Here is a 14,481-nt window from a genome sequence, read left to right as displayed (position 1 = left end):
ATACAAAACTTCAATAGCAGTACATTGTTCTTTTACAAGATAGTTGACAAGCACCTGTTTTGAAGTACTTCTTAGCCATTCAAATATATAAATTATATTAAACTTTTGTTTTAAATTTTTTTAGAATTTGTATAACTTTTACATACTGGGAAGTTGATTATAAATAACATCGGTACCCTTCTAGTGCTAATAAATGGAAATAAAATACTACAAATCTTCAATTCCAACAGTAAGATACATATTTCCAGTTGTTGTGTTAGTATAAGTAAATGACAAATAGTAAACTGAACTGGCACATCGGGGAATTTGATTACTTCAGTCCAGAGGTTACAATATATGATGGATTATATGTAAATTGTTTCTGAATAGATCTACCATTGAGGAACGGAAAACCAATTAGGCTTTTTTGTGTAACATACTCAATCAATATATGGACCTTGGAATCAAAGGGGAATATTGCTTTGTTATTGATAATTTATAACCATTTATGATCGTTTATGTATATTGATAGTGATGGTAAGGACTGTTGTTTTCTGTGTTTTCCTCGTATTGTTGATGTGTTTTCATCGGGTTTTAGTTTGAATCCCGGAATTCATTTTCTCTAAATCGATTTATGACTTTTGTACACAGGTATACTACTTTTACCTTTATTGATAGAGCCCTTAAACTAGATACGACCAATGCACACTCATTGATACTTAGAGTTTGGAAAACAACTTATTCATACAGGTTATCAATTTAACACACTGGTAAATATTTAAATATTGTTTTTATCGGCACAAACAGTGATTTTAATTATGACAAATTAAAACACAACAAAAAATATGTTACGATATAATTTACAGTTATAGTGACTAATGCAGCTACATCCTGACGATATTTTTTTAAATATTTTGTAGCATGAATGGCAATTTTTCCTATGATCTTCGAGTTAGTTAACTTCTGTTATTTAAGAGGAATGCGTTTACTGCATTTTTTTAGTTATAGCTCTCTCTAGTCCCGCCGTGTGTCGCTTGTGGTAGAAAATCCAAAGAATGGGATGAGCTTAGACCAGCGTTCTTTATTTTGTTTTTGTCACTGTCTAGCTCCGCATCCCTGGCTTATATTAGTTAACAACGAAATCAATGATCAAAAGATATCATCTTAGTTTTAAACAAAAAACACAACAGTAAATGAATAAAACAAAAATCGTGAAAAAGGCTGGGATTGCTTACCCTAACATTAGCCAAATTTGTAAACCTTATCTTAAAATTAAAAATGTTTTCCCATACTTGAAACAGCTAAATGCCAGAGACAAGCCGCAAAAGGAATAACGTGGTCTATAAAAAAGAGGCGAATATATATTGAACAAGTGAGAGGTTTAGCGCTATAAAACTAGGTTCAAACCACCATTTTCTACATTTGAAAATGCCTGTACCAAGTCAGGAATATGACAGCTGTTGTCCATTCGTTTCATGTGTTTTATCCTTTGATTGTGCCCTTTGATTAGGGACTTTCCGTTTTGAATTTTCCTCGGAGTTCAGTATTTATGTGATTTTACTTTTTGATGAATAGGTGAATACTTGTTTTTAACGTGTCAAAATGAATATTCACCAAAAAATATGTCACAAAATAACCTCTACTTGTTTAAGGTATACATCTCCATGAATTTATCATGCTTAGAATATTTATCCCTGGATCTTACGCAACCAACAGTCCTTCTATTAAACGATTATTTTCATAACGTGACGAAAGGCAGAATATCTTCACAATTACAATGTTCCCGTGTTTACCTCTCCTAAAACAACACGTCATATTGGTTTTGAAAGCGGACAGCATGGTTCATATCTAACAATATTTTGCATCTATCATCTCAAATTTTTTTCGCCCGGGTATAAAGAGGTACCCTTAAATAACGCATAGATTGCTATCTGCTTTATATCATGATGAAAGTACCAAGGCAACAATTCATTTAATTCTAAATCTATCATATAGATAGTCAAATTCAGCTAAAAAGTCTGATCCGTTTTGTCATATAAAGAGACTTTTTTTTATTGACATATTTGATTCTTGAAAAGTACAGTTAAGTTTTACCCCTGACATATGCCATTGCCAATTAATGTTACAAATTGTATATAGCCACACCTTACTCATTAAACTATGTAATCCACCAAATGGTCCGAGACCACAATTGTCGTCCCTAGTCCCTGGTGTTGACAGTGGGTTACTTTTTCATACCCCTTCCAAATTTATTTCTTCATGTGTTATGCCTCAAATTGGAAGTAGAGGGTGAAATTACACTGTAAAAAAATTTGGGTGCAGAATTTTAAAGGAAAGTAGTGATTTGGTCCAGCTGAAAAAGGTTAAAAATTAGCACTTCGGAAGATGCCAAAAGATTTCAAGACGTTCTAAACATAAAATTGTCCATATTTTTAGTTAGAGCCGATGACGTTTTCTTTAATTTTGATATAATTTGTCCCAAAAGTAGTACAATGCTATTTTGAGAGCTGATATAGAAACTCTTCCCGGTAAACAGTACGTAAAACATTTAAAACCGTATTGGACAAAGACTGTGAAAGAATATCATACAATTATGATATTACAACGTCGAACATGGATTGAGAATGGTAAATTTCATGACCGTAATGACAAACATTACAGTGATTACAAAAGCGCTAAACTGAATTTTAGAAAACAGCTTGAGCTAGCATATGAAAACTACATTAGTGAAATAAATCGTAAAATCGAAGAATCTGTCGACTGTGATCAACGTTTTGTATGGTCTGTGATAAAAAGTGGACGCAAAAGTGTATCGCATTGTCAACAATTAAATATTAACGGTATTCAACTCATTTCTTCAGACGAAATACGTGACGGTTGGGTGACTCATTTCCAATCTGTATTCAGTTTCGATAGCAACTTGATCAACCCTGTGAATGAAAAAGCTATCGATAATACTACCAACGACTTGTTAGAAACTGTCCGTACAAACACAAACGAAAATATCGAGGAATTTACTTTCGACGAACTATATAAACTTTGTGACAATTTGCCGTGTAACAAATCTCCAGGGTTAGATGGAATCTGTTACGAACATTTGAAATACGGCGGAAAGCTACTTCAGCGTCATCTTTGTAGTTTGTTTAATCTTGTATTGGAAACATGCTACACACCGATAAGCTGGAAAGTCAGTTGTATCATACCTCTATTCAAAGGTGGAAACAAATCAAAGTCTGATCCGAATTCATATCGGGGAATTTCTCTTCTGTGTAGCATATCAAAACTGTTTGAAAAGGCACTATATACTCGTTTACCATCTCTTCATCACAACTTTCCACACCAATCACAAGTTGCATACCAGAAGACATTATCTAGCACACATGCAAGTTTTAACATGCAAGAAGTCGTACACCATAACTTAGAGCGTCATAGCAATATTATCGTCACACTTCTGGACAGCATGAAAGCATTTGATACTCTATTGCACAAAGGACTATTAGTTAAGTTGTATATATATGGAGTTCGGGGTTCAACTTGGCTGTTGATCTATGAAATGTACCAGAACATGCGAAGCTGTGTGTAATTTAAAGGAAAGTGTTCAAAATGGTTCAACCTCAAAAGAGGCGTAGGACAAGGTGGGGTGCTGTCTGCTGTTTTTTTATTTAGTGTTCATTAATGATCTTCTTAGACAATTAGATGAAAGTCCTTATGGAAGTATGCTATTCAATCTTCGCGTAAGCAGTACCGTACAAGCGGAAGACATCGCTCTTATATCTACAACATCAAAAGGTATGAAAACTTTAATAGATATTTGCCAAACATATAGCGAAAATTGGGGCCTCAGATTCTCATCAGCAAAAAGGGAAGTTCTGAAATTTTGTTCTTCAAAATGTGCTACCATAAGTCAACCATTGAAACTTTACGGAGCGGACATTCCAGTAGTAACATCAACCAAGCATGTTGGAATTATATTAAATGCCGAATGTAAGAGCATGTCAAGAACTTTAAATGCATGCCGAATTTTGCGTGCAACTGCGTTATCTGTAATGAAATCCGGAATACACCCATCCTTCCTTAATCCATTAACGTGCTCCAAAATAGTATTTCAGATGTGTTATCCAAAGGCAATGTTTGCTTGAGAGCTTTGGTATGGTCTTTCAAATACTGAATTAACAATGTTAGAACGTTCTCACAAATATATATGTAAAATAATTCAAGGGCTTCCTGCACGAACACGATCCGACAAGTGCACAAGCCTACTCGGTTGGCATCCTGTTGAGTGCTATATTGACAAGTGCAAGTTACAATTTTTTGGAAGATTATGTAGAATGGACAATAACTTATTACCAAAACGTATACTATTACTACGACTTTTAGAATTTAGAAACAAATGTGCCAAAAAGCAAGATGGTTTTGTACCAGATCTAATCAGAATAGCCGTTAAATACGATTTGATAAACTTTGTTGAAGATTTCGTGAAATCAGGCAGCTTTCCAAGTAAAGCTGTATGGAACAGATATATTTCCACTTCCATAGCGAATTCTGAAAACAACAGATGGCAACAAAGAATATCAGTTGACAGTGACTTTGAAATTTTCCGTAAAATTCACAAACACATTGTACCACACAGAGCTTGGGTTATTGCTAAAACTAATCCTAACTTCAGAGAAGGAGCTAAATATATTGTTGACCTATGTTCCGTCATCCGAACAGGAGAGTCGCCTCTCTTATGCGATAAATGTGGACAGTTTTTCTATAACGTTATTGAACATATTATGTGTATGTGCGATCGTCTATCAGACGTAAGAGCGAAGCTTTGGGAGGACTTAATAAGTATTAATCCGATTGTGTTCAGTGTGTATCTAGACAATCTAACGTCATCCACATTCACAGCAACACTTTTGTCATGTTATACGGAATATAATATGGATAATGATAACAGTATTTATTTCTCAAAAACTTGTATTACACATGTTCAACGGATGTGCAACGTTTTTTTTATAACAGTTAACTTACCTTCTGAAATATTATCATTTACTTTAAAGTGACATTCAACTGATTCAGTATTATCATTTACTTTAAAGTGACATTCAATTGATTCAATCACTTTTATCAATATATGACATTTAAATAATTTAATCACTCTGATGTTTTGACCAATATGTAAATATTATTATTGTACAAAACTGTTTAATACATGCAAAATCTTCGATAAGAAGGAAATAAAGTTAATATAATACCATTTTCAACTGTGCATCGTGTTCTTTTCGTAGGCATAATAGTGGATCAAAATGTTCGTGGATCAGTTTTTGCAATATTACAAAATTCAATGACCATTCGCCGTTTATAGTTTACTTGGGCTTGGAAGAAGTCAAGTCATAATATAGTCATAGTATACCATGTATTATCTTTATTACATATAATAAACACAATTAAAAAAAATATTATTCTATTTATTTTTATTAAAGTTTCTGTAATACATGTATGTGTAAACAAGTTAATGGGAATACATTTTTTTCTTTCTTTTCTAACTCAATGTGTTGCACAATGTAAAGGATAATTGAATTACTAAGAATTCCTAATTGCAACACATTTATACAATTGAAACTTATATTAAATTAAGCATAAAAGAAGCAACTTTCATACTAACTTATGTCTTTTTGTAGATTTTTTTCTTTTAAAATCATAAAATTGGTCACTTGTATCAGAGACATATAATACAATGCATTACGTGTCTCTGCTTTTATTAAAAATAATAATTCGAGATAAACAATTCCATAATTTAGTGTTGTTAAAATTGCTATAAAAACACAGAGGTTTAATTTGTTTATTTGATATTTTTATCTAAATTCCCATTTCGCCTTAGTTCAATTTCCATCTGGCCTTAGTATATTTTTTAACTTTTTTACCTGGAATTCACAGCTAAGGCGAAATGGGGTACTAAATATAACAATTGTTCAAGTTAATTGATATCTCGGTTGAGCGTCCTTCACAAAACAAAATGTGGACATTTTTGAAGGATTCAAACCGACAGACAAACACATTTATTTAATCTGGCCCAGGCTATTGAAATGTGAAACATCTCTGGACAGTGCTTCAGACAACCCAGTCAGGCACCCTATATCGTGAGGATTGTGATTATGTGGAATACAAATTGTCACAATGTTGAAATTTTCAAGCTTTCATCGTGATTTTCATAAATAAAATCATTTAGATTTTAAAAGCCTTAATCAAAATCAGGTTCAAGACTCTCATTTTCTTATCTTACATATGTAAAAGAAAGCATGAAAATAAAAGAATACATCTATCATTTTTATTAATGTTTGTCAAATGAATGTCAATTAAGCCCGACCAGTAGATTTGCAGCGAGACCAGATTTTTTTTTCAGTTCAATGGTCCGGCTGTCCAATACACAAAATAGCTTAAATTCGACCCCTTGGTATCGGTTTGGCTCATTGTTGAAATGACCTATATGGTTGGTAACTTCTAAGTCATTTGGTTTCTGGTGTAGAGTTGTCTCATTGGGAACCATACTACATCTTGGTATTTTTGTATTATCTGGATGTTTGGTGACAAATAAATATAACTTTTGATATCTAACCGTCGGATGACATGACCACGCAAAAGCCGTGGCTTCCAGTTGGAAATAACTGTCTAAGGTAAAATTACTTTTGAAATAACTGTTTGAGGGATCTGTAGGTAAAATTAATTTACTCTTATAATTACCGTTTAAGTTGGTACAGCGACCTAAAAAAAATTGTTTCAAAGACTTGTGTGTAAAAAGTATTTATCAAATATTTGTTTGAGGGGTTTGTGGGTAAAATGACTTACTGTTTGAAAGGTTCGTATGTAAAATGACTTTTAAAAATAACTTTTTGAGGGGTCTGTGTGTAAAACGACTTACTGTTTGAGGGTTCTGTAGGTAAAATGACTTTAAATTATCTGTTTAAGTGGTTTGTAGGTGAAATGTCTCTAAAATAACTGTTTGAGTGGTCTGTAGGTAAATCATAACCGAAAGGTAACAAGGTCAACACTCATACCAAATCCACAACAAGTTATAGCTATTTTAATGTTTATGTATTACAATAAAACATTTCTCAGTGTTTGTATGGAAATATAATGGAATACTTATTAGCGGCCCGAGTTAAAGCATAACACAAAGGTAAAAAATACGATATAATATCGCCTGAAGAATTTGTGAAGTTTCTGGAAAATAATGATCAGCTGACGTATAACTGGTATTCTCTCAGCAGATATAATGGAACCTTGGAGTAGGTTTCCAATCGTCTGGAATTTTCTGAAGAATTAACTGCATCAAGTCAGGAATATGACAGATGTTCACCTTCTGTTCCGTTAGTTACCAAAGTCTAAGGTTTGATTTTGTAATTTTAATGCCCCCCTTTTTTAATTGTTTTTGTCAGAAACTTTTTCTAGAAAACTTAGATATATAAAAATGCTAACTGTTTCGACTGATTTACAAAGACTGCACGTTGTGTTTGACACTTAACAAAATAGTAGAAATAAGAACTTACAAAAATCAACCCAACTTATCATCTCAGTTACAAAAATAACAAACAGCAGCATTTTCTAGTATATAAAAGCGAATTCAAAAATAATGACTGCAATATATAGAAAGCTCTCAATTGTGCCTTTGTATACATGAACTATAGTGGCTATTAGAAAAAACTTAAATAATTGATTGAATGTCTAAATGCTTATGGCATTTGGGATTGCCGATGGTAGAAGCTCATCATACGGGAATTTTCTATTTTTGTTTCTTTCGTCAATAGTCTTACCAATCTCCCGTAGATCATGTCGAAACCTACAACGAGATTAATTAAAATAACAATGAGAAAGCTTTAACAATAGTGTGGAGTAGTCGTTAATAAGAATATACTAAAAAGTTGATGATATTTATTTTTCATTTATTGAATTTAGCATTAATCAGGCTGCTGCTTGTATACTCATGAATTATTTCATATGTTGTCATGCAGACAATCTAATTAAAAACCGATCTCTCATCGCTCCTGTTTCTGATATGTCGCGTGGGAGATCTAACGAAACCGGCTTTGAGGTCACATGTGAGTGAACTAAAAGTCATGAATTTATAAAGATATGCAAATGAGTTGACGACCTATTAATAAGCCAATCAAAAAAGTTTATGAATTATTATGACTGACAATTTCGTCGTAAATAAAATGAGTTATATCCCTTTGCCTTACGTTAAACTTCCAAGATCGTGGAAGACTCAATTTCATTGGTCGAAAAAGACACACCTACGAGGTCACTCACATGTGACCTCAAAGCGGGTTTCGTTAGATCTCCCACGCGACATATCAGAAACAGGAGCAATGAGAGATCGGTTTTTAATTAGATTGTCATGCAGACGTTTATTTTATAGCTCACTATATGATATAGACGTTGCTCATTATGAAAGGCCGTAAAGTGATATTTGACATGGTATATCTTTGTCCCTTTGTTGTTTGTGTATATGTTTCTGGTTTAATATATTTCATCTCATACTATTTAGAAAACTCTACATACTATCTCCTACTTTTAAGATAACGTTACATATTTTCACGAACATACCCGAACAAAGTATATATCAGTTCCTCTTAACTAGTAGTTGTTTAGTGTTTAGTCCTTCGATGGAAGGAGCCACAACTGTGATGGTCAGTTAACTTATTCGGACCAGAATATTTGTCTCATTTCAATCGAATACTTATGAAATAAGCTGTAGCTTGGAAGAATTTTATATGACGCATTGCTCTGACCTATGTTTGACCGCTGAGTTTGAGTTTTTTCAACTTGAACGTGACCAAAATTTAATCTAGCTTTCCGATATTCAACGCATTGATGCATCATCGTCTTTAATAACTTTTGTTTGAAATGTTTTATGTTCTCATTTACGTAAAACGTACCATAATAAAGAACGTTTACACAATTTAACCTACCTTGCAATAAGTTTCTTGATAATTTCTAAATTTAAGGAAAGTTTTTAAAAAATCATGTCAGTATCAAAGCAAATGCTAGTAAATTGTAATAACATTTTGTTAATTACGTGCTTCCGAAAAACTTTTCGGGATTTTCCCTAATCCGAAACGCATAATTCAAAACATTTGAAATCCAAGAATGGGACCAATCTATTGATCAATGGTAGTTATGGTAGTTAATAAGTTTTTCAAAAACTTTGAAAATGAGAATAGATTTTTTAGGGAAAACCAAACGTAATAGCATTTCATTTGATATATGTTTAGTTTCAGTTTATTACCTCCATGATTTTGTTTAACAACTATCAGATGTAATATGTCTTCAATTTTTAATAGTTTGAATATTTTTCTATTTGATCGTTCTCAATAACATATGATCGATTAAAGAATCTAAGGCAAGTGGATGTTAACGAGGGTGATGTTCAGGATGAATTCCATTTTATCTTAAAATGTTCAAAATAGGACAATATAAGAAAATTGTAAATTATAAGGTATCATCTTACAATGCATATGTTTTAAAAAATTATTTGAAGTACTGTCAACAAAGGATTTAAATGAGTTGTTAATTTTTTTTAAGGAAAATATTTGAAATACGCAACAGTTATACAATTTTCCTGTCAATCCTTTGAAATCATTCATTGTAGTCTTTTCTCCGATTGTATTTAACTTCCAGTATTTGATAAAACCATGCAAAATGCTTATAAGTGGGTCAACATGACATGTCAACCAAATGAAGTGAAATTTTGCACACATGTTATGATAGTCAAGAGAAAAAAAATTCTAACTTTAAAATGTTATTTTAAGCATTTTTTAGATTTTACAGCGCCATCTACTGGAAATGTCTCAATTTCCCAAAAAAAAATCAACAAAAATATGACAATTTTGTTACTCTAAATATGCTATATAAGGTTATGTTTAACTGGTACAAAATGTTCTGTTATAAGACACATGTATATATTTGTTATATACCTATAAGCTATACTGTTTCTGGCATGACATAAACTATAAAACTTACTCTTCAACAAATTTTATTGCTGGTGGATCCACTATTAACTGTTTCTCAAAATCACCCAGACTTTGTGTTCCTTTCTCACTAAGAACTTTTGTGACGGCCATCGATTCTAGAAGCTGGATTCTGTTTGCAATAGACCCAAGGACAGTTTCTATAGTAACTAGACTCTATAATAACAATGGAGATACAATTATATATATATGATAACTAACAGAAAATATTTCATAGAAGGTAACTAAAGAAAAATATATAATAATAAATCATTTAACATTGAAATTGACCATACATGTTCCTGATACTGTCATTAGGATGAGATTCCCTGTGACATTTTGATTGATTGAACCAATGATGAGGATTATTACACAAACCTTAACACCCCAATTCATCCATTGCAACAATTATTGATGTTTCTTATTTTATTTTGCAGGTTATAGTTTTTTTTTATCCGGAGATTCCATTGGTGTAAAATTCACTGATTTGGTTGACACAGCAGAGACACAGAGTCAAAGCATAGTCAACTTGTTTTGAATTGTTGAAAAATTATGGTAATTGTTTGAAATAATATAAATTGGCATGAAAATAGGGAGGCAAAAATTAATGAGGTATTCTTTACATTATTTATTTATATATATGTGTACTGCGAAAATTGAACTTAGATATGCTAGCTTAGTCTTATGTTCATAATTAAAACCATTAGACATTATGTTTACACTTTCTGATTGAAATACTGAAGCTCCAAAGTCGAAAACAAACTTACAACGCAATGCCAAACACAAAACATTCTACGACCGAAAGAATGAAAACAGTCTGCAAATCACAACATAGAAAACTAAATAACGAATGAAAAGTAAAAACACAAAAACACTGAACTCCGAGCAAAATTCAAAAAGGAAAGTCCAAAATCAAAAGGCAAAATCAAAAGTCCAAACACATCAAACGAATGGATGACAACTTATACTCCTGACTTGGTACAGGCATTTTCTAATGTAGACATTAATGTATGTCTTATTTAATGACAATATATCATTACTAATAAATATATATGACCATGAAACTGAAGAATGTGCCTGGATAATATGAGTAAGAAACTCTTGCATATGTAAATTAATAAAGTGTTTCGACGATGAAATATGTAATGATTTGATGAAGTTCTGAATGTATGACCAAATAACGTTAACAATTCATATAAATTGTTTAATATTTTTTATAAACTGTGGCGACCAAGAAAGTCCAGAAAAGTGAATACATTTATCAAGATTAACACATTTCTGCAAACACACACAAAAATATAACTGGACAACTTGACCAGTAAAATGTTCGAACATAGTTATTTTGATCTTTTAGTACCAAAATCCTCCCATAATGTTAGTAAAGACGAAGAAGTGTTTGTACAAAATAACCAAGATAAGTTTGAGCAGAGTTCTATCGGTAATAACCCGTAAACACACATTTTGTAAAAAATCTTAAGTAGCTTCATCTAAGTTTTCAACATTTAACATTACAAAAGACTGACACCAAACTGATTTGGTCGTAATATCTATGTCTTTTATTAATTTGTGTTATTGTTCTTGCTTCCTTTATAAAAAATCTTCCATGTATCTTTTTAAACACCAGCCCTTACTTTATCTTTAGGCGGACTTCCATACAGAATGTATGGAAAATTAAACGGAGCACCATATTCATCATACTGTTGGAAGTTGGCTGCGGCATGACCAACACTACACGTGTAGATAATGGCTGTCAATGCTAGGACAAGCTGGTCTGAGGCTACAAATTTACCATTATTTGGGACTCCCTGTAAGAAAACAATAAGATATCATTTAATTGTAAAGTGGTGCGACTGACATTGACGTTAGAAAAAAGTGTGACTAACAAAAATCATTGTAAGAAACCTGTTCAAATATTAATCCTTACCATAATAATGCGTTAATGTTATTACTACGACTGAATTGATGCATCTGCTTGTGCATTGGCAGTCCCCGTGGGTATGATTACCCTAGGAGAACATACGGATATTGTGTTATTTAAATGTGTTGCTATAAAATTTCAAAATAATATCAAATTAAGGAATATCTTCATCATGCGTAGCTCTATTCACTTGCTTTACTCTTTTTCCTTTTTTGTTTTATAAGTAATTCAACTATTTGCATAACATTTTAGGTTTTCAAAACTGTGGCATTGAGCGTCAATGAAGATACGTTTATTGTTGGAATGCATATCTGTTGTAATAAAATCGGTACGATTAATGTTATGACTTGCAAAAAAATAATCGAAATTTACATCAACATCTTTTTCCCGTAATTTTTATTTACTTTAAGTTATGATTTCATAACCACAATATATGTTAACAATATCCATAAATTGTACCTTCGTCTTATGTTATGAATGTTTTTATCTATATAGCAGTATACTTATATGCAGGTATAAGTTAACTTAAGGCGCTACACCCTCTTTCATCTATATTCTACAGAAATGTAATTGTTTTTCTAGCCACCAACGTAATCGAACACTTGTTGTGAATTATAGGAATATTATTCTTAAGTAGCGTTTCACATTGTATACCTGATTATACAAATGATTATATACAAACCAAGATTCCAACTCCCCCGTCATCCCTGGACTTTACAAGTTCTGCACCCCATTTTTGTAATTCATAATCAGCGGTCAAAGAATTTTCTGCGGCTGTAGAGGAAAAACAATGTAAAATATAAAAATATTCCGAAAAAGCCATTTGGATGCACCAAAAATATAATCACAAAGAAAAGGTCTAATGTAGTTTACTGAATATCGACTTGAGATAAAACTTTGAATTTGACAGTTATTGCTTTCAATTTGTAAGGAAAAAGACAAATCAAAATCATAACAATCATATGATAAAATATTGGACCCATCTTATGAAAGATATTGGACTTTCAAATATTATTCTAAGGAAAGTCAAAAATCCCATTATATTGACAAACCTTACCAGGAATCTTGGATAGGAAGCATTAAACATATATTTACATTTTTAGACTTAGAGTGTCTATTTGTTAACCAGTCAAACTGTAAACAAACCCATATATTAAGAAAAGTTAAATTATGTAACAAATTTTTTAAAGAAAGTTGGTTAGCTAGTTTAGAAAGCAATTCTGGGAAGTGTACTAATATACAATCTGGCAATAAATTAAGAACTTACAGAAAATTTAAAAATATTTTTATGTTTGAACCACATTTAACAATGAATTCAAAAAAAGACAGGCAAATAATTACAAGATATAGAACTAGCTGTCATGATCTTAATATCGAAAGAAGGAGGTACATTGGTATTTAAGCTGAAGACCAAAAATTTAAGCTATTTTAGAACGCAGTAAAAGACGAACTACAGTTTCTTTTAAAATGTCCTGTTCTAAAAGCTACTAGATCTCAACATCTGTCTAATTAAAATTCTAAATTCAGAAATGTTTCAAGGTTATCTGATGAAATGAAATTTGTTTGGATACTTTCATCTGAGATTTGTTTGTTACTTCAATCTTATCAAATTTATTGCACTCTCTTCTTGAGGAACGAAAGAAAATCATAGAAAATATCAATTTTGTTTGACAATAAAGGCAACAGTAGTATACCGCTGTTCAAAACTCATAAATCCATGGACAAAAAACAAAATCGGGGTAACAAACTAAAATTTAGGGAAATGCATTAAATATAAGGGGAGAACAACGACACAACCATAAAATGTAACACACACAGAAACGGACTAAGCATTAGACAAAATCCTATGAAAATAACGAATATAACATCAAAACCAAATACATGAATTTGGGATAGATAAGTACCGTGACACGTCTTATAGTAATGTTAATTCATGCTAAAAAAATAGAAGAAAAATAAATAAATACACATATGTAATAAAATCGACCAGGAGTTGTCTCCTATAGATCTAGGACTATAAACAAAAGATGTAATTTCGCCAGATCACAGTGGCATCCAAAATAACTTTTATGTATGTTTTGTCAATAACCATTGATAATATGGTTTATAATCAGGTTACTTAGTGTGAATGTGTATTCTTGTTTTATTTCTTAGTTTAAATGTACTTTAATTATTCTAATCATTCTAATCATTTACTGTGTTTTATTTTGTAATTCATTTGATGGTGCAGCTCAAATTTTGGGCTCCATGATTGGTAACTAAAATTATCTTATCTTATAGACTTGTTATGATTATCAGCAAGTTAGATGAGGATGATTTTGACGACGAATGGCTCTTAAGTGATTTTAGAGCCCAACACTTTATAAAAACGTTGATTGATACAAATCTTCATACGACTCACACAAAAAAATTTACCAAATCTATAACGAAATGACAACTATTTCATACAGTTGAAACATGTAAGAGTAAAGAAAATGTTTTTGTTTTTGTTATAGTACCATGTATTTAAATTGTGTCCAGCTCTAATGTGTCCTTAGTTTAAACAGGTTATAGATTAATGCGACACTGAACACCATCATCAAATTTTAATAA

General features: G+C 31.7%; 1 protein-coding gene across 1 annotated transcript in view; it reads right to left on the bottom strand.

The window, feature by feature from the left end:
- Positions 1-7,029: 7,029 nt before the first annotated feature.
- Positions 7,030-14,481, bottom strand: part of LOC139484662 (allene oxide synthase-lipoxygenase protein-like) — a 30,860-nt gene continuing 23,408 nt past the window's right edge. The window contains exons 13-16 of the mRNA XM_071268514.1: positions 12,572-12,663; positions 11,603-11,776; positions 9,985-10,148; positions 7,030-7,801 (exon numbers count right to left, since the gene is read on the bottom strand). Coding sequence (XP_071124615.1) covers positions 7,687-7,801; positions 9,985-10,148; positions 11,603-11,776; positions 12,572-12,663 — 545 coding nt within the window. The 3' untranslated portion in view covers positions 7,030-7,686. The remainder of the gene's footprint in view (positions 7,802-9,984; positions 10,149-11,602; positions 11,777-12,571; positions 12,664-14,481) is intronic.

This window comes from Mytilus edulis, chromosome 8 (assembly GCF_963676685.1).
Source record: "Mytilus edulis chromosome 8, xbMytEdul2.2, whole genome shotgun sequence".
In the NCBI taxonomy this organism is placed as follows: domain Eukaryota; kingdom Metazoa; phylum Mollusca; class Bivalvia; order Mytilida; family Mytilidae; genus Mytilus; species Mytilus edulis.
The sequence above is the reverse complement of the archived record's forward strand: the minus strand, read 5'-3'. Positions and strand labels throughout refer to the sequence as shown.